At 40.7% G+C, this 20,771-nt stretch overlaps 1 protein-coding gene, 2 long non-coding RNA genes and 1 pseudogene across 3 annotated transcripts; 3 read left to right on the plus strand and 1 right to left on the minus strand.

Annotated features, from left to right (window-relative positions):
- The first annotated feature begins 291 nt into the window (after window positions 1-291).
- On the plus strand, window positions 292-8,096 carry pigo (phosphatidylinositol glycan anchor biosynthesis, class O). Its single transcript, XM_015036767.1, has 11 exons — window positions 292-771; window positions 873-1,351; window positions 2,004-2,147; window positions 2,395-2,518; window positions 2,596-2,755; window positions 3,148-3,330; window positions 3,814-5,392; window positions 5,473-5,676; window positions 5,869-6,053; window positions 6,519-6,589; window positions 6,716-8,096. Exons 2-11 carry the CDS (start codon window positions 874-876, stop codon window positions 6,843-6,845), a joined length of 3,258 nt encoding a protein of 1,085 aa, XP_014892253.1. The 5' UTR covers window positions 292-771; window position 873; the 3' UTR covers window positions 6,846-8,096.
- A 3,698-nt stretch (window positions 8,097-11,794) lies between these two features.
- LOC106950118 (nuclear factor 7, brain-like) lies at window positions 11,795-13,752 on the plus strand (annotated as a pseudogene).
- Window positions 13,753-15,307: 1,555 nt separating this feature from the next.
- Window positions 15,308-17,454, minus strand: LOC106950108 (uncharacterized). The gene is made up of 3 exons (XR_001425539.1): window positions 17,378-17,454; window positions 16,014-16,160; window positions 15,308-15,607 (listed from the first exon to the last, which is right to left on the minus strand). It is a non-coding gene; the product is annotated as an uncharacterized LOC106950108 (long non-coding RNA).
- LOC106950107 (uncharacterized) lies at window positions 17,404-19,162 on the plus strand. Its single transcript, XR_001425537.1, has 3 exons — window positions 17,404-17,542; window positions 17,830-17,944; window positions 18,876-19,162. It is a non-coding gene; the product is annotated as an uncharacterized LOC106950107 (long non-coding RNA).
- Window positions 19,163-20,771: the final 1,609 nt, after the last annotated feature.

The following is a 20,771-nucleotide window of genomic DNA, read 5'->3' on the forward strand; positions in this document are numbered from 1 at the left end:
TTTAGTCTTTATACCAAATACGTTTTTACTCCTACTTGAGTTGTTTCTTGAATGGCTTTAGCATATTTTTTATTAATAAAATAAATGCTACAGTAGTACTATTTTTAAGTAAGTACCTGCCTCTGTAAATAAATATGTTACCCTNTGAANTCAAACTTTATGCGGTAATTTAAACAACTTGATTAGCTAAATTTAATTTCCTATAATTACTTATAATAAAATGTGATTAATTTGCACCAGTTTCCCAATCAATTTTATTTTAATCTGTATTTATTTATCTCTATTATCTATTTATTTATTTATATTTATAGTTTTTTGGCGAAATGTTGACAGAGTGACACATCGCTACATCCTGCTATCCTCAACCGTTAAACCCGGGACGTTGTCTCACAGGCACGACGAACTATTTCAGACCTACATTTTAAAAAAATCAACATTTAAATTCTAAGAAGTATTATACTCCTTAAATTGGGCAATTTTGTGTTTCTTTGTTATTTATCTACTGTAACTTAAGAGTTGAATTCTCCTGACAGTCTCAGTGCGGGGCTAGCAGGACACATCTCGATGGTTGGTAACAGTAAAACCAGTCCGCCGTCAACTTCCGCCGGGTCCACCTGCCTGGAATGTGAACGTATCCGTCCCAATGAAGGTGAGGGAGGCTCCTGTCTGCTCCGTGGTTACCTGAGACACCTGGACCTCTGTGGTGTTTACACACACACAGCTTCACGGCCGCCTCCAGCCGCACAGAGGTGAAATCCCAGCCGATACAAGGTCAGGAGTGAATGAAACGGGACGGATCAGCCGCAGCTAGCCGGTGATGTTAGCCGGTTTCCACCTCAACTTATTGAATTCCTCTGTTGGTTCCGCTTCAGGATGAAGGGGCTCACGGTTCTCTCCCTGCTCCTGTGGCTGTGCGCGGCCTACTTCGTGGGCATCTACCTCTTCGTGGGCGGCTTCCTGCTGGTGAGGCTGGAGGTGAACCGGACCAGCGCCTGCGAGGACGTCCTGCAGCCCGGAGCGGAGTCGGCGGACTTCTGCCGGGGTCCCCCCCGGTTCCGCAGGGTCGTCGTCCTCATCATCGACGCCCTGAAGATCGACTTCGCCCGGTTTGACCCCACCAAGACCGCGCCGCGACCTTATGAGAACAAGCTGCCCGTGCTGGAGGAGACGGTGTCGGCCAGGCCCGCGCAGGGCCGGCTGTACCCGTTCAGAGCCGACCCTCCCACCACCACCATGCAGAGGATCAAGGGCTTCACCACGGGCTCCCTGCCGACCTTTGTGGACGTTGGCAATAACTTTGCCTCCAGCGCCATCTTGGAGGACAACCTTATCCACCAGCTGGGGCAGATGGGTGAGCTGGTGGGGATCTGTGACGTCATGACCACAACTTTTAATGTCTTTGATGGGATGATTGACTCTGAGTTTGATGTTGTGATCAATACTAGCACTATAAGACATGGTGGTGGCAGCATCGTGCTGAGGGGTTTCTAGTATTCAGCAGAAACAGGGAGGCTGTTGGTTAAATGTAACTGAACTAAATATATGCTTATTTTTTCCTTAGTTTAATTTAATTTTTTATCTTTTCTTGTTTCTGCCTTTTTCTTTATTTCTTTCTTGATTTTCTCCTTTTTTATTTTTTTCTTCTCCCTCTTTTCTGTATTCTCATTTTTGTCTTTTATTTTTCTGTCTTTTCTTTCTGTCTGAATTCATCTCTTCTTTTTACTTTTTCTCTTGTTCTCTCTATCTTTTTTCTTTGCTTTCTTTGTATTTGTCTTTATTTTTTGTTTATTCCATCCTCTTGTTCCTTTTTTTCTGTTTCTCTTCATTTTCCGTTCTGTATTTTTTTTCTATTTTCTTTTTATTTTGTCTTTTCTTTATTCTTCCTTTCTTCCTACCTAAATGATCTGTGTAGTTTAATAGAACAACACGTTTCCCTTCTTTTCTCTCAGTCTATCCCAGCCATTCTGCTGTAACGTTATTAATAATTTTGGGTTTATCTGCAGGTAAACGTGTCGTGTTTATGGGCGACGATACCTGGGAAAACCTCTTCCCTAAAAAGTTCTACCGCTCTCTGCCGTTCCCGTCCTTCAACGTCAAAGACCTGCACACCGTGGACAACGGCATCCTGCAGCACCTCTACACCACCAGTATGTATAAACTCCCAGAGCGGCCATTTTAACTCTTCACTTATATCAGCTCCATCACACTAAAGTTGAGAAGATTTACTTTTAGGAGTGTTTGTGCTGCGCTGTACTTTTTAACTCTTACTTGAGTAATGTCTTGGACGGATACTTTTTACTTTTATTGAGGATGAATCAATCAGAAGCCAACTTCATCTTCCTTCCTCCTGTCTGCTGCATTACCCTCCATGCTTGTTTCTGCTGGTTTCTGCAGTGATGGGGGACGACTGGGACGTTCTGCTGGCCCATTTCCTGGGAGTGGATCACTGTGGGCACCGGTTCGGACCCGACCACCCGGCCATGGCCGACAAGCTCACCCAGATGGACGGCGTCATCAGGTCGGTCAGAGGAACGCAGACGGACGCTGAAGTAGACGAAGCTGCAGGGTTTTGACCATATTTGGTTTTCCTTCCAGGTCGGTGATGGAGCGTCTGCAGGACGACACCCTGCTGGTGGTGATGGGCGACCACGGCATGACCGACACCGGAGACCACGGAGGGGACAGCCAGAAGGAGACGGACGCTGCGCTCTTCCTCTACAGCCCGTCCGCCATCTTTCCTGGACCGCCGACTGAGGTAAAACATCATGTGGGCTGAACATATTTACAAATAAATGTGTTTTTATCTTAAATGCAAAGTGTTCAACAAGGAAATATTACAGGAGAAAATAAATCAATGAATGGTTAAACAGAGTGCAAAGAAATATTTTATATAAAAAATTAACAATGGAACAAAAAATATAATATGACAAATCTATTAAATAATAAAGGAAATTATAAATGTTAATTTATGTCACGCTGTATGTTCAAATAAGTTGAAACTTCTTTTTATTTAATATTTGGCACATTAATTATTTTATCCAGGCATTTATTTATTTCTGCATTTGTTTCTAATTTTGTCAGGATAGGTCTTCCGTAGAGCTGTCTGTAAATCACAGAAAGATGAGAAATGTTTCTGTTTTTCCACAGGATGAGCCGGACGTTGTCCCACAGACTGACCTGGTTCCCACTCTGGCCCTGTTACTGGGAACCCCGATCCCGTTCAGCAGCGTGGGTCAGGTCCTGCTGCCTCTGTTCCCCCCACATGAGCAAACACAGGGCGCAGTGAGGCCTCTCAGCCAGCTGGAGGCGCTGTGGATCAACACTAAACAGGTACTGACCTTCTCAGGCTTTACGGCTGAAACTAACGATAAACTGTCACATTCTGCAGACTTTTCATTTAACTGCTTAAATGTGCATTACTTAAAAATGTAAGTAATGTACATTACTTACATGTACATTACATGTAAGATTATTTAAGATAATCTTACATGTAAATAATCTTAAATCTTATTTAAGATTTCCTTAAATAAGGAAATCTTTAAATAAGATTTCCTTATTTAAAGGAAATCTTGATTTCCTTTAAATAAGGAAATCAAGATCAAATCAAGCTGCTCAACTTAACATCAGTACAGTGTCGGTACAACATGTTGATTTATTTTTATTACTTTTAGATTAACTGATTAATAACCAGGAAGAAAAGATTAATAGGAGTTTTTTTTATAGAATTTGATCCCTCCTTTCTCTGCCTCCTCTCCTCCTCCTCTCTCTCTCCTCCTCCCTCCCCCTCTTTCTCCTCCTCCTCACCTCCTGCAGGTCAACCGTTTCCTGGACACCTACTCGTCTCTGTCCAGTGACATCCCTCCAGAGCGTCTCTCTGAGCTGAAGGCCTCCTTCTCCCTCCTCTCCTCTGATTACCTCAGTTCGGTCGGCGCTGGGCGGCCGCCGTCGCCTCGCCTGGCCTCCTCCCTGCAGGCCTACCTGACCTCCGTCAGGGACACCTGCCGAGCCACGTGGGCCAGATTCAACCCGGCCAAGATGGCGGCCGGCCTGGCCGTCCTCACGTTCGCCTGCTTGGCGTGTTTCGTGATGTCGGAGCTCTCCGCCGTGCTGACGGAGGAGAAGTGTGCGGTACTGAAGGTTCCGGTTGCCGCGGCGCTAACCGTCGGGGTCGCTGTCGCCGCTGCTCAGCTGGTTGCCCGTGGTTACGTGGAGGCGGCGTGGTGTCTGGCGGCCGGCGCCTTCGCCTCGGAGGCGCTCTTCCTCTGGAGGGCGTGGCGACTGAAGCGGCCGGCCGTTTCAAAGAACGGCGCCAGAGCGTGGAAGCTGTCGGCGCGCCGCCTGCTGGCGCCGTCCCTCGCCGTGCCGCTCCTCCGCTGCGCCTCGCTGCTCTCCGACAGCTATGTCATCTACGAAGGCCGGGTCGTGACCTTTCTGCTGCTCTCTCTGGCGCTCTACGTTCCCGTGCGCCTCAACTGGGACGGCCATCTCGTCCCTCTGACCTCTGACCCGCTGAAGTCGGCGGGGCTGCTGCCCTCGCCGGCGCTGAGCCCGGCCGCCGTGAGGAAGGAGAGCAGCTCTCTGATTGGCTGCCTGGGCGTCCTGGTGCTGTGCGCCTGCGTCTCGCTGTCGTTCCACGGCTGCAGGGAGGAGCAGGGCGGCTGCTCGCCGTCGCCGTTCCTCTCGCCGCTGTCCCGCCTGCAGGACAGCCAGCTGAAGAACCTCTACTACATCCTGTCCGTCGGCTCTCTGGGCGTCTCCGCCTACCTGCTGCGGCTCTGGCTGTGTCACTACGGCAACCTGAACTCGTCGGGCGGGACGGTGTTCGCCGCCCGCTGGGTCCTGCCGCTGCTGTGCGTCTGCGCCGGCCTGCATTGGGCCGTCGGCGCCGCGCCGGAGGGCGGCTTCAGGAAGCTGGCGGAGCTGATCCGCGTGGCGCAGCTCGCCCTGCCCAGAGCCGCCTTCGCCCTGCTGGGCCTCGGCCTCGCCCTGATCTGGGCCGACCCGCTCACCGTGTTCCTGAAGACGCGGACCACCGCCTCGGCCAGAAGCCCCGCCCTGCCGCCGCGCTACCGAGCCAGCACCGGCATCAGCCCGCAGGCCGAGCTGCACCACCTGATCCCGCAGATCTACCAGCGCATGCGGCGCTCACTGGAGGACGGGGAGCTGGGCGGCGGCGAGGAGGACGGGCGGCCCGCCGTGGAGGCGTACGGCCTGGGCACGGTGTACTCCGCCCCCCTGCTGCTGCACTGCGGCCTGCTGGGAGTCGGGCTGCTGCTGCTGCATCCGGAGGGCCTGGCGCTGGCCTTCCTGCTGCTGCTGCTGGAGATGGCGGCGCTGCTGCACATCCACGCCGCCGCCGCCAACCTGCGCGGGTCGCCTGCAGCCAGCACAGGTGATGTTCCTGAAACCCTGAACATCACCAGGCGGTTTTTTGTTCCCCGCATTGTGATGGTTGTCTTTTCTCCCATCCAGGCGTTTTCAGCGTCGCCTGGACTCCAGTGGCTCTCTGGTCGCTGGCCGCCTCCCAGTTCTTCCACTCCACTGGTCACCTGCCCACCTTCCCGTCCATCCAGTGGGGCGCCGCCTTCGTGGGGTTTCCAGATGGACACAGCGGCACCTTCCTGCCTGCCTGCCTGGTCTCTCTCAACACGTTCGCCTCAAACATCTTGTTTGCAGGTTAAGAGTCGATTTTACACGTTTTCTACATCATATGTACAAATTTACATCATTTTTAGTTGGAAAAAATAAGAACAAAGTTAAAAAGAACAAATACAGTGTAACAATGGAAATATTATTTATTCTCCTGTTTTTCTAAATATCTGACACATTGTGGCATTAAAATGAGGAAACTGACGTTCTTGTCTCCAGTGGGTTGTCCTCTGCTGCTGTTCTGGCCTCTGGTGCGGGAGGTCAGAGGCAGCAGGGGGGTGAAAGGTCACGGCGAGGAAGGCGAAGACGTCGTGATGGAAATGCGCCTCAGAGAGAAACCGCATCAGTTCAGCGCCGCGCTGCTGCAGCTGTCAACGCGATACCTCTTTATTCTGGGAGCTCAGGTCAGGAAACCAGCAGGCTGGGAAAAAATCTGACTTTTATCTCTTTTTTCTGTAAATTTAGATTTTAATTTTGGGATTTTTATTTTTTCCTTCTGAATTTTGACAATTTTTTCTTGGAAAAAAATTCAGGATTTTCCTCTCAATTTTGACTTTAGTCTCAGAATATTCACTTTAATCTTAAATCTTGTTTTTTTTTTTATCTGAATTTTGACTATTTTTCTCGGAATTCTTATTTTTTCCCCCCAGTATTCTCACTTTAGTCTCAGAATATTCAATTTAATCTGAATTTTCAGAATTTTTACTTTTCTTCTACAAATTTTGACTTTTCCTGGAATTCTGATTTTAATCTTCTGCGACTTCATGATTTAAGTCAGTTATTATTTTTTTATTGTTTCAGTGGCACTAATCCTCTTCCGTACGTCTTTCTGTGCAGATTTGTTTTAAATTGTTTCTGTTTTTTTTCAGGTGTTTTCTTCAGTCTGTGCTGCTGCTATTCTCAGGAGACACCTGATGGTGTGGAAGGTTTTTGCACCCAAGTAAGTATCTGGATGAAATCCTGAAATCCTGTTGATCTTGAAGTTTTTCATGGTTTTAACATGTTTGGAGCTAAAATCTGCCTCATTAGGAAGTAATTTGCCTCTAAAGTCGGTTTTGTTTCCCAGGCTGCTGTTTGAGGCGTCTGGCTTCGTGGTGAGCTGCTGCTTCCTGCTGATCGGAGTCACCTTGGTGCTCAGGGTTGACGTTGCCGTGGGTCGCTGGTTTAAGAAACTCATCCCAGACGCCTCCAGGTAGCAACGCCGCCGCCGCCATGTTGCACAAAAACATCCAAAACTGTGACGGACTTCTGCACAAACTCGTCTGTGGAAAACTCTGACTTCAGGACCAGATCGTTGGGCTTTTCCTCCAAGCTGCCTCACTAAGGGTGAAGTCCTCCCAGTTTCAGCTGGGCCTGTTAATGAATGTTTGTTCTGTTTTGGCTGAAACTACGGAGGAAAAACTGCTTCAAAACTCATGGTGCCAACTCTGAACTCACTCAGTTCTGGTCACAGGATCACATCCAGCACAGAGAGGAATGTCATTACTTTGAACTTTTAATCATGGATTTGATCATTCAACTTCCACATTCTGCCTTATGGAAAACTGATCATGCCAAAACTGGAAATAAATACATAATTAAATAAATGTTTTTTTAAGATCATTAAATTCTCTAATATGGTCTCCAAAAAATAAAAGTTGTCCAAACGTATTTGAACACAATGTGCCATAAATTATCGCCATTATTAATTTTATAATTTACTTCCAATGCGTTTCCTTTTTTGCATAATTTTTTCATATGCTGTATTTATTGGGTATTTTTAAATATTTCTTTTACCTATGTCCTCCAATATTTTCTCTCTTCTTGTTTTACAATATTTGGCACTTTAATTACTGTATTTGAATATTTTCAATTTTGTCAGGATCAGTTCTCCATATACGTGTCGAGAAGTAAAAATTAATGGATTTTCTCCTAAAAATTCAACTTAAAAACCCAAACATTTACAGAACCAAACTAATTCCTTCTTTGTATATATTTGACTTTTAGACATTAAATGATTTTTTTGCACCAGAAGTTTTATTTGTTGTGTTCGTTCCTCCCAGCATGTGAACCTGTAACTTGAACTGACTGAGTTAAACCTCCAGCCATTAAAACACATTTTTACCGTCTGCTGAAGGGATTTCTTATTGAGTTTTTTTTATTATATTTAGTATTTTTCAGAACAAATAACCAGCCAGTCTAACCTGAATGTTTGTAAATTAATAATTTTTTAAAAAAAATATTTTTCTTGGTTCTAATGTCATTTGGATTGCAGGAAGCGTTCAGTCAGTTTATTCCTGTTGATCGGGTTCAAGCTCAGGTTGATGACATCACTACAGGGGATGTTTCTGATTGGCTGTGAGATGATGGGACATTTTTGTTATTTATAAAACTGATTGATCGATATGAATATCTGGATGATGATTTTACATACTGTAAAAACTAATAAAGCTTTTCTACATCTTGAACTGGCTTCAGTGTGTTTTACACACCTCTATGGAGGGCTGATCTTGCCAAAATTGGAAATAATTTTTTTCCAAACTTATACAAACAAACTGATACTTTGGATGCATTTTTTTTTTGTTACTATAATCACTTTATCAAAACACTTATTTTTATATATATTAATAATTTTGGCAGCATCAATATTCCATAGGACCTATGTTTTAGTTTTAAAATGTGTTTCCTGTTCAGTTGATCTGAACCATGCCATAATTTCTCTTGCTGAACTTATTCTGCAATCTATCAAGTTTTCTTTCTGGATTTTTGTGATCACTCTTTCCCTGAAAACCATAATATTTAAAAGTGACAGAGGCCCTAAAGTTCAGTTTACATTTTTTCTGTTTCAAAACTTTTTGTTTCAGTTTCAAATCTTTATTTTCAGTTTTAAATTTGTTCTCTGTTTTAAAGCTTTTTTGAGTTTCAAAGTATTTTTTCAGTTTCAATTTTTTTTCCACTTTCATTGAACAAATTTTATGGCCCCAATTTAGTTCCATACAAGAGCACCTGCGGAAGACATTCAGCTTCTATCATTCACCAGCCGTCAACTTGAAATCTCTTTGTTATCCACAGCGTTATTTTCTTTTTCACCATCAGTGGTTAAGTGATTGTGATCTTTAGTGACCCAGGAGAAACATTGGGATGTTTCTCCCGGTTCAGAACCAGAACCGGGCCGCAGGAAGGAGCGACTTAATAAACCATGAATGTCGGAGATGAAACTCACCAGATTTTCTCAGCGTGTCGGTGATTCGCGCCATGATGGACGCATTATGAACACCCAGCACCTCACAGCCGTCATCATTTAGACACTAATTCTCCAAATTCACGCACAATCAAACAAATTAGCCTTTATGCTAATTTCTGATGACTCCATTATGCTAAAAGCCGACTTTGAATGACACTCATAATTGCAGCAGAGATATTATTGCTGAACAACTCAGTAATGGACACTAACGCTTCTTCTGCTGAATGGCTTTGCAGGAGTAAATAAACGCTGATGTGTTTTTACTGATGAGCTGCTGAGACCCTGATGTGTTCAAAGACCGCAGGAAATCCTAACCAGCTGCTTCTGAACAGCTTTGCTGTTAATGTTTTTTAAAATTACTCATGTTTTATGTCAATATTTCCTCTGTGTATTTTCTCCCTTCCTGTTTTCTCCTTTTGCCATTTTGTTTAAATTTTTTTATTTTTTCATCAGTTTATTTTTTCTTTCAAAGAAAAAAGGAATACAACTGAAAAAAAAGATTAAAAAATGCGAAAAAGAAATTTAGAGGAGAAATAAATTAATATATGTTTTAAGAAAAGAGTCAATAAATAAAAATAAATGAATAAATACGAAATAAAACAAGACAAAAATATTTTTCAAAAGTCAGAATATTAAAAATGGGGAATAAATAAATAAAACAATAAGTTTTTAAAATAAAATGGAAAATTAATAATGACAATGTTAATATTGTTTAAAATAATAATTTTGCTACACTGTATAATTAAATTAATTGGGAAATTTCTTACTTTTTGCAACATTTGTCACTTTAATTACTTTATCAGACCTTTTATTTCTATATTTATTGCCATTTTTGGCAGGATTAGTCCTCCATAGACACTCCAAAATCCATTGTAATCATTTCAAATTTTTATAGTTCAGGTGTTGGAAAGTCCAGACCTAAATCCAAACAAAACCTAAGAAGACGTAAAACAGCAACATTACGACACTTTCCTCCCTCCGTATTTTACATTTGCTACTTTACGTTGGATTTTGAAGACCAGTAGATCGGAACCAGACGTCCACCTGTCTGTTTCTTGACTCCGGCGTTGACAGAAGCGTCACGTTTGCGAGCGGATCGCGGTGATCGATGGATCCGGAGCGGCTGCAGAGTAATTGCATATTTTAGAGCCTTCGGATGAATTATCCAGCGCTGATCCGTCATTACTGCGCTGAGAGTCAGAGCTTCATTTGGAGTGAGTGTTGCTCTGCAGTCGCATTTACAGCTGCAGGGATCATGAATTATTACAGCGGACATGAGAACATTAAATCAAGTCAGAACCAAAACCAAGGTGACTTCCTCCCTTCACATCTTCGCCTTCTGGTGAAATTTTTATTCTTAATTAAATATCAGATTTATAAATTATCTCAAAACAAACAAATCAAAATTAATTCTAAAGTTTTAAAACACCTTAAAGTTTCATTTTGAGGTCAAAAATTCAAACTTTGAATGTTTCCCTTCAGTCCAATATGGCCGCCAATCATATGAAAGAGTGAAAGTTGCAGAAATAATTTTTTTGTTCTTGCAAAATTAATCAGCATTTGAACCAGAAACATCTCTATTTTAGAGGAGAATAAAGTTAACATGCTACATGTTCTGGACTGAACAAACTTCAGTTTATTAGATTTTTATTGTAATGAAGGAAAGTTAACTTTTCTTACAGATTAAAATCTGAAAAGTGTGGCATGTGTTTGTGTTTTCCCCCGTTTGCTCTGGTACATCTAAATAAAGTTTAGTTGTAATTTTCCTTCAAAAGTGGGATAAATTTGTAAAAACACCAACATGCAGAAAGGTGGATGATTAGATGTTAGCAGGGATGAATGGGTCGAATAAGACAGAAGTCGGATCATTTTGTGTTGATACCTGATGGAGAACGAGGCTGTGGGAGCAGAAAGCGACCAATCAGGTGTGGATTCTGTGGCTGACATGATGATCCCACCTTGGACAGACGGTGATAAAATCAGCTGATCTTTTCATCGTTTAGCGCTCGGCTTCATGTGTCGGATAACCTGAAACTTCCTGCATCGCTGAATTTAGCAACATCACCAAACGGCTGGATGGTGAAACGAACTCAGCGAGGCTTCAGAACCAAAACTTAGAAATGTATAAAAACCTGAAACAATCAGATCCAACATGTTTATGATGAGTTTGTACCTGTAACCAACCATTTTACAATGAAATATCACATCAACAGGGATTTCTTTGTGTCGTTTTTATCAGAGCTGATAAAAATCACATGTGGGGTCCCTCAGGGCTCCATGTTGGGGTTCCTCTAATTTAACACCTTCATGCTCCTGTTAGCTCAGGTTATAACAAGAAATAAGATTAGCTGCCATAGCTATGCAGATGATACTCAGCTCTACAGTATGACATTCAGAGACTCTGAACCATCCAAGAACAAATCGATGCTTTGAGGTTCAATAAAACCTGTTTCTAAATACTTGAGACAACTTAAATCACTGAAGAAAGTTTGATACGACATAAACAATGGAGGAGTGTTAATAGAGGGTATTTTTGATACTTTCATGGCTTTTATTTTAATTTTCTGAATTTCTTAATATTATTTTGGTTTACATTTAAAGTATTTTCTGCATTTACACCATCTCAGTTTTTAGCCACATTATAAAAATGACAGGAAATCATTCAAATTTGCATCAAAACATTTTTTATTCTGAACCAGAGTCTTTGCGAGAAGGAAAATTTTCCCTTCACACCAATAATCACCTTAATCTCCAGTACTGCAGTGTTTTATCTAAAACTGCAGATTCACAGGAAATCCTTCAGAGGGCGCCACATCTTTGCCTCAAGACTGGAATTCCAACAGGAATCCTTGGGGAAAAAAACCCAGGAAATAGTTCAGAGAGAAAAAAAAAAAAAAAAAAAAAAATAATCGAAAAAAACCCCAAAATCACCTGTGTCTCCTTCCTTCCACCAAACTACCGACTCAGGACAGACTGAAGGCGAGCAGAGAGAAAACTGAGGAAGCAGACACTGGAACACAGACTGCTGCTGGAGGAAAAACAAGGAAATCACAGTGAAAGTAAGAGAATAAAGTTTCTACAGGAGAGAAAGTGACTTCCTGGTTTAACGTTCTGTCTGTTGTGATTTCAGCTTCACTCAGAGACAAAATGGCTTCCAAGTTAGAGGAGGATCTCTACTGTTCGATCTGTCAGGAAATATTTAAGGATCCGGTTTTTCTGTCATGCAGCCACAGCTTCTGTAAGGAATGTCTGCAGAACTGGTGGAGAGAGAAACCAGAAAGAGAGTGTCCAGTTTGTAAGAGGAAATCTTCTAGAGAGCAACCACCTTTAAGTCTGGTTCTGAAGAATCTGTGTGAGTCTTTCCTACAGCAGAGAAACCAAAAAGCTTCAGAGGGTCTCTGCTCTCTGCACTCTGAGGAACTCAAACTCTTCTGTCTGGACCATCAGCAGCCAGTGTGTCTCGTCTGCAGAGATTCAGATTTACACACCGAGCACAGATTCAGACCCGTCGATGAAGCTGCTCAGCAACACAGGAAGAAACTTCAGGAAACTCTGGAGCCTTTAGAGGAGAAGCTGGAGCTCAGGAAGAAAGTTCAGGAGGAGTTTGATCAGACAGCAGAATACCTGGAGGTCCAGGCCCGACACACAGAGAGGCAGATTAGGGAGCAGTTTAAGCAGCTTCATCAGTTTCTAGCAGAGGAAGAGGAGGCCAGGCTGGCTGCACTGAGGGAGGAAGAGGAGCAGAAGAGAGGGATGATGAAGGAGAAGATGGAGGCTCTGAGCAGAGAGATAGCAGCTCTTTCAGACACAGTCAGAGCCACAGAGGAGGAGCTGAGAGCTGCAGACGTCTCATTCCTGCACAACTACAAGGCTGCAGTGGAAAGAGTCCAGCGCTGCCCCCTGCTGGAGGATCCACAACTGCCCTGAGGAGCTCTGATAGACCAGGCCAAACATCTGGGCAACCTGGCCTTCAACATCTGGAGCAACATGGAGACCATGGTGACCTACACTCCTCTGGTTCTGGACCCAAACACGGCTGGTAAAGAACTCCATCTGTCTGAAGAACTGACCAGTTTGACTAAAGGAGAGAAACAGCAGCTTCCTGATAATCCAGAGAGGTTTAGTTACTGGGATTGTGTTCTGAGTTCTGAAGGTTTTAACTCAGGGAACCACAGCTGGGATGTTGATGTTGGAGACAGTTCATACTGGAAACTTGGTGTGTTGGAAGAGTCTGTAAGGAGGAAGGGAGCCATAAAGTCTGGATTGTTGGTTGTAGAGTTTAATTTCTTGGGATACTCAGCATCTTGTCCATCAGCTCCTCCCACTCGTCTCTCAATCCAGAATAAAGTCCAGAGGATCAGAGTGAATCTGGACTGGGACAGAGGAAAGCTGTCCTTCTCTGACCTGGATACTAACACACACATACACACCTTCACACACACCTTCACACAGAAGATGGTTCCATTCTTCTTCACTTTTGATGAACCAATAAAAATTCAACCGATGAAGATCTCAGTGATGAAGAACAAATAAATCATTTTTGGATCTGATCATCATTTAAAGTCAGGAAACTGGAGATGATCCGATCATCTGTGTTCTTCATATCTTTCTATGTTTTCTACTTTAGACAAAAATCAAATTTTGTAAAAACAAGGATTTATTATCTATGAAAGTTTTTGACTTCAGCATCTGGACAGATAAAAATAATGAGTTTTCTTTTGTTTTAAGCTTTATTGTTTGTACAAATGAGCGGTTTCTGATCCAAACTTGAAGTTATTTTTTGTTTTATTTCATTTTGTGAGAATTTCATGTAACAAATATATTATGGGAACAAATGATTATTGTTCATGTTTTTAACCTGAAACAGCAAAATAAAAAAATTTAAAAGAGGAAAAGTTGTGAAGTTACTTGGGATTAATGGTTTCAAAGCATCCATCCATCCATCCATCCATCCATCCATCCATCCATCCATCCATCATCTTTTCCAGGGTTCGTATTTAAAATCTGCCATAAATTCATGGTAAACTTGAGTTTTTATTCACTCAGGTTTGTTTTCAGACTTTTGGCCCAACAGTTGATATAAATCAGAATTTCAGTTCAGAGAGAAAAAAAAAATGTTTGAATAAATCATCATCTAGTTGCTTAATCTGAGCCCAGTTTGGATTAAAAATAAGATTAATTCTTAAATGAAACCAAGTCAAACTATGCAGCAAATCTTGGGTTAAATCCCGTTATTAAAGCTTCAACTAAATGAAGTAAAATGAGTTGAACCACCTGGATCTGAACTCATGTAGTAAAGTTGATTGTTGTATCGAAGGAGATGCTTCAGAGTTACTAATTTAATCCAAAGTGAAATCCAGGCCATAAACTTTAATATTTATAAATGCTGAGGTCTGGTTTCAGAATGATCACAATGTCAAAATCTGTACATGGTGAGAGAATTACTCCTGGATATGGACAGCTTCAGGTTTCATTACTTTAAAAAAAACTTCCCATTTGGGATTTCAAACTTTTGTCCTTTAAATGTATTATTTCTATAGATCTATAACACAAGCTGTTCATTTCAACAGGGGAACCAGAAATGTTCAGAAGACCAAGACGATGCTTCAGATTCAGTGGAAATCTGGATTCAAACTTCAAAATTATCACTTTATTATGCAGCGTTACATTACTAAAACACCAATATGGAACTAAAATGGGGCCATAAAGTTTGTTTTGTAGTTTTGAACTATTCTTCACTTTCTAAATATTTTTTAGTCTTAAAATTATTTCTGTAATGTTTTTTTATTACAAAATTATTTTTCAGGCTTAAAATGATTACCTCAGTTTTAAACTGACCTTTCTGTTTAATTATTTCAGTTTCAAAATTATTTTTAAATTTTAAAAACGTATTTGTTTCAAAATAATTTTTCAGTTTCAATTCTTTTTTTCAGTTTTAAAATTAAATTTCACTTTAAATTTTTTTTTCCATTTCAAAATAATCTTTCAGTTTAATTTTTTATTTCAAAATTCTTTTCCAGCTTGAATCAAAAAATAATGCAGAAGGTTTAAAATTAATTTTCATTTTCAAAACCGTTTTTTTAATGATCTTTATTTTTTTCAGTTTTAAAATTATTTTACAGTTTCAATTTCTTTTCAGTATTGTTTCTTTAGTCTGTGACAGACTCTCGACCTGTCCAGGTGACTCCGCCTCTCGCCTGGAACGTTAGCTGGAGAGGCACCAGCACCTCCTGACCCCATTAAGGGACAAGGGTGTAGGACAATGGATGGATGGGATGTTTCTTTAGCAAGCTTTTTGGCACCAATTTAGCTCTATAGGTGTGTAAAGCTGGTAGAAAAACACATCAAACGTCCTGAAGATGCTGGAAACTATTGGTCTCATTTCCGAGGAGCAAAATCTAAACATGAAATGTGATTGCACCACATTACTTGGACTCTTATGCAAAACATTTTGTATCTTCCTTCAAATTTACATTCATGAATTTCTTTAAAACCCAAAACGACACACTGACATGGGTTTTGTAGTTGTAATGTCATAAAGTGTTACAAGTTTAACAAGCGTGGATGATTTTGCTTCTCACAGAAAACAGAAACGTTGAGCCAGGAACACTTTGGGAAAATAAATAAAAAGCTCTTTGGTTTTCCTCCAGGCTCTGATTCCCAGATAAACTCCTTCATGTTTGTGTGTTTTTGACACAAATCCCGCCCAGATTTGAACTTAAGCAGGGAAACGATCTGTAGAAAAATAAAACAGGTTTAGTTAAAGAAATAGCTTAAAAATCAATGAGAACTAAAATCTGTGAAAATCAACCCCACTAAGGTCAAAGGTGAAAAGTTCAGACGATAGCAGGACGTCATTCTGACCCCAAGAGACGAAACTCTAGTTCGAACATGTTCATGATGGGTTTTTGTAACTTTCTCACCTTTCAGAGGTTCAAACTTTCCTCCATTATGATATTTTTTATTCCTACCAACAGGAACATTATGAGTGTTGAGAACCGACGTGTAAAAACACCAATCAGACGCTAATCTGTAATTTCCTAAGGAACCTTAATGTTCATTTCTCTGGTAAGGTTGGAGAACGAGTAATGTTTCATTTGGAAGTAAATTAAATCTCGCCGCGTATATCAATACAAAGTACCTTCATATTTTCCAATTCCAACGTCCGCCGCCTCCGTCTCTCCCATTCGCTGTAATCACATTCTGGGTTTTGTTGTCCTCATCACTGCGGCGGCGATGATGATGATTGCTGAGCGATCACTGCCGCCATGATCATCAATGCTTACACCTGATTGGATTTTAAACTCATTAGCTGTCATCTTTAGCAGGTTGTGATAAGGATCCTCGATCTGCTCAGATTCATTCCTACTTGATACAGATTTGTTTTTATTTCCTCTTCTGACCAGAAGGTATTTTGTTTGTTTGTTTGTTTGTTTTAATCATTAGGAAGTATTGAAGGAGAAGGAACTTTATTCTTTACATTTTGACTTCAGCACCTCTTGTCACTTTAAATCCCAAAAAAAATGTTGCTTATTTGGATGTGCAGTTATGTAACTACACATCTTAGAAAAGCAGAAGTGGAGTCTCCTGCACAACCAACAAGAAAGCAGCAAGTAGTTTCATGATAGTAAGTCAATAACAAAACACTTGTCTTTTCTAGTAGCTATTGTGAAGCAACAAAACCAGTGGACCAAATGCACTGGAGCTCAGCTTGTGTTGCTAGGTAACAGTCGGAACTCTGCTGGGGTTGCTAGGTAACAGAAGATTTTTGTAGCCCTCTCTATTTTCCAGACACTAAGAAACATAAACTTACTGCCAAAAACTTTGGTACTGATCCAAAAGCAGGAAGTGGACTACAGCGCCAGGGATTCTGGGTAAATACAACCAAAACAAACATGCTAGTCTAGTGCTAGCAGGAGAGTTAGCTAGTGGTCTTTAGCCAAAGACAAAAGAGAAATCCTGCAATCGCCACTGCATTTTTGTTTACATTTTGTGAAAAAGGAAGTTGCGCTCAGTGTCTTCAGAAGTTTTCATGTTGTTTTCTTCTGTAGTTCTTAGTGCAGCGCCCCCAAAAGGCGAGGAAGGGAACAGGTTTTTCAAAGGGCTTGGATTGTTTGACTCAATCCAGTGTGAAAGTGAACCACAACAGCCGAAAAAGAACAAATGTTGCAACTTTGGTCTCCGATTGAACCGAATCCGCCAGACTAATTGATTTTGAATAATAACTGGAACATCATTAGTTTTAGAATAAAACAGAATATACTTATATTATTTGTTATTTGTTCACAAGCTGGTTCAAAAGTGGTAAATATAAAAAAAAGTTGGAAAAGTAAAAAGCTGAGCAGGAGTAACAGCATCAGGCTGCTGCATATGTGCACTTACAAGGTATTTGGTATTCCAACTTTTCACTACTTTTCCTTTATGAATGTTTTATAAACATATTTTATTTTATTGTGAAATGTCTTTCATCATTTTTATTTTGACTAGCCTTAAGTGAAAACATACCTTTCCATCAGCTGACTCCGTTGATCCCCTGTAACGATCAACCGCCGGCTCGGCCGGGCCGCCATCTTGTTTTCAAACATGCTTCGAGTTAGTTCCCGGCAGGGAGAGGAGACACATACCGGCGAGGAAATACGATGAGAGCAGGAAAAGGGAGACATTTATGAGGTAAAGAACATCAGAGCGGGCTTGCTTGAGCTCTCGTTAACACCAAAACAAAAGCGAAGGCTGAGTATTTGATGTGGCGTCACGCAGAGCGGACCAGATTGAGTTCAAATGGATATTAACGGTGCAGGAGGCGGCCGGTCACCGTGGGGAAACGGAGTCCGTGACGTTCCCACTGCACTCTGCCGCTTCACCAGCAGAAAAAGCCAATAACAGCCACAAATCTTCAGGTTTAATGAAGGTTGAACTGTTTATTTACTCCTTTATTGCTTCTGTGTATTGAATTGGAGGAAAGAGACGGAATACCATCTGCAGCCCCGTTCCTGTTGGCCTGCTGCTGCCTGAGTTTCCCACCAACACAATTACTGAAGTCACTCTGAGGGCTTGATGCTCGGTTCTATGATGGTGAGTTACGGCCATTTTAAATAGATAGAAAGGATTCAATTTCCACCAAAAAATGAGAAATTTTGAGATCAATAACAAAAGAACATTTCAGAAAAAAACTGAAAATTTCGGTTTCTAAAGTCAGAAATTTGCTTGAAAACAAAACAAGAAATTGTGAGATTAATCTCAGAAATTTTCTAGAAAAAAACATGGAAACTTCTGAGTTTCAAAATTCTAAAATTTGCTAGAAAAAGCTCTGAACTCTGAGGTTAACCTCCAAAATTTTCTAGAAAAAACATGGCTATTTCTGAGTATGAGATGTCAGAAATTTGCTAGAAAAAAAAGAATCAGGAATTCTGAGAGGAACCTCAAAATTCCTAGAAAAAAAACTTTAACGTTTTAAAGTTTAAAAAGTCAGAAAATTTCTAGAAAAACCAAGGCAGTAGACAACATTTTGCAAGAAAAATCTCAGAAATTTAGAGAATAATGTCTGAAAAATTCTAGGGAAAAGATTTGAAAATTTCTGAATTTCAAAAGTTAAATTTCAAAAATTTTCTAAGTTTCAAAACAGAAAAAAAAATTCCACTTTGTCTAGAAATTTATTTTTAAAAATTCTTGAAATATGTTCAAGAAAAAAAGTCTGGAACTTTTTCTCAAAAATTTCTTGAGTTTTTTTCTCACAAATATTTTACTCTTGAAGTTCAAAACGAACGGAGCCCGTCTGGTGATATATGAGAAAAAAAAAAAAAAAAAACATCCCTATAGTTTAATATCTTGTGGGAAAGACGTAATAACAACAAATTTTGAGATTAATCTCCAAAATTTACAAGATAAACTTGAAAATGTCTTAAAAGAAAAAGATTTTCAACTTTGAACCTCAGATGGGATTTTTTTGGGGTGAAATTATCAGATTTGGTTGTTATTTCAGTTCTCTTTGAATATTTCCCAACAGGTTTTGCTCGGATGCAGCTTTAGATCCTGTTTGATCTGCGTTTCGGTTTGTGGGCGGTGAAAACCCGGCTGAGCCGTCAAACGGACAAATCTGAGGCCCAGTAAAGTCAAAAATGCAGCTGCAGCCGCCCACTCCCCCATTGTTGCTTCCTAATTGTTCAGATTCAGAACAATGGGGCTGGAGGTGGAAGCTAACTGCTTGTTAATCATCGTAAAACTGTTTGAAACCCACACAACGCAGGAAAACCTCCCCACTGTCTCCTCAGATTAAACAATCTGTCAAAATTACTCTGGATTTCGGCTTTTATTTTATTTGGAAATCTGCATATTTTCAAAGAATGCTCGTCAGAGTGCAGGGGTGTCCAAAATGTGGTGCAGGGGCCATTTGTGGGCCTTAGAATGGTGTTGGTTGTCACCGCTGTCAAAGTGAGATGACTTTTTGATCCTCATTAAAAATGAAACATTTGGTCACAAAGCCACATGTCACTGAGCAGATTGTAGAAAAATCTCTTTAAATAATTGGTTCTCAAATATGGACCAACCCGACCCTCGTGTATCAGTTAATTAGGACCTGAAATTTGATACGTTCATTTCAATTGGATTATTACGTAATATTTAATATAATAAAAATGTTAACACACTTAATTACTTTTTTTTTTACAAATAAAATTCCAAAAAATGTTTTCAACTTTAGGTTGTTTTTTTTTTCAGTTTAAAAATACATTTTCAGTTTCTTTTTTATTTTTTCAATTTCAAAATTATTTTTGTTTCAATTTTATTTTTCATTTTAAAAATTGTTTCCCAGTTTCAAGTATTTATTTTAGTTTATGACTGTTTTTACAATAATTTTTCAATTTCAAATCTTTTTTCAAATTCAGAATTGTTTTTCAGTTTCCCTTTTCTTTTGATTTAAAAATTATTTTCCTGGTTGAAGTATGATTTTTTTGATTTCAAACATTTATTCTGTTCAGAATTATTTTTAGTTTCAAATATTTTTTAAGTTTCAGAATATTTCTTTTAGTTTCAGATCTTTATTTTCAGATCTCACATTTTTCATCAGTTTCAAATATATATAAATTATTTTTTTTATTTCTAAGTTATTTTTCAGTTTCACTATCGTTTTTTGAGTTTTAAATCCTTTTTTGTCTCAAAATTATTTCTTCAGTTTCAATATGTATAATTTTAGACCAAACTTTTTGGCCCCAGTTTAGCTCCATAGAACATCTTAGCACTGAAACATTGCTGCAGCCCAGTGAGATGAGTTACATTCTGTAGCTTCGTCTCCACGGCGATCAGCCATGTTTCCACACAGCAACATGTCTGCCGGTTTATTGCTGACGTTGCGTTGCTCCGTTGACGTCTCCTGTAAACATTTCCATCATGCTTACGTTAAAGCGTAAAGTTTCTGACTGACACGTTCAGATCTGACATGTTGGAGGCAGAAATATGCCATTTGGCCCCGTGACCCCGCCGTGAACCCTCACCGCTTCATCGTTTTCCCACCGACATAACGCTGCAGCGCCGACGGCCTTTTGGGTCCGACCTGCCGCCACCTTTTTAATCTAAACTCAGCATAAGGTCAGAGGTCAAACTCTTTTCATAGATGTGTTCCTACTTGATCCTTTCAAAATAAACCTCGCCCCCTACTGCTGTAGGACTAAAAGAGAGGCTTGTTCTCACGTAGAAACGAAGTGTTGGAGCTCAGACTTTGTTTAAACCACAGGCGCAGTGTGTTTATGGGTCGGTTAAAAGGTTCCTGTCCGACTGACGGGTCTGTCAAATAAACAGCAGGACAAGTGGTGCCGCTTGTTTCTTCTTCCCCATAAAAGTCAAACATGTCCCCATCATATTCTGTGCTACCAGCATGGGTCACTGTTAGTCTAACACGTTTAACCTT

Source organism: Poecilia latipinna, unplaced genomic scaffold (assembly GCF_001443285.1).
Source record: "Poecilia latipinna isolate Pla-1442-1.1 unplaced genomic scaffold, P_latipinna-1.0 Scaffold379, whole genome shotgun sequence".
NCBI classification, from domain to species: Eukaryota; Metazoa; Chordata; class Actinopteri; order Cyprinodontiformes; family Poeciliidae; genus Poecilia; species Poecilia latipinna.

Excerpts from the sequence above, each read along its gene's own strand:
- pigo (XM_015036767.1), top strand. The coding sequence starts at position 874 with ATGAAGGGGCTCACGGTTCTCTCCCTGCTCCTGTGGCTGTGCGCGGCC. Across the intron at positions 1,352-2,003 it reads CCACCAGCTGGGGCAGATGG|GTAAACGTGTCGTGTTTATG; the intron begins GTGAGCTGGTGG and ends GTTTATCTGCAG. Across the intron at positions 5,677-5,868 it reads CTCAAACATCTTGTTTGCAG|TGGGTTGTCCTCTGCTGCTG; the intron begins GTTAAGAGTCGA and ends TCTTGTCTCCAG.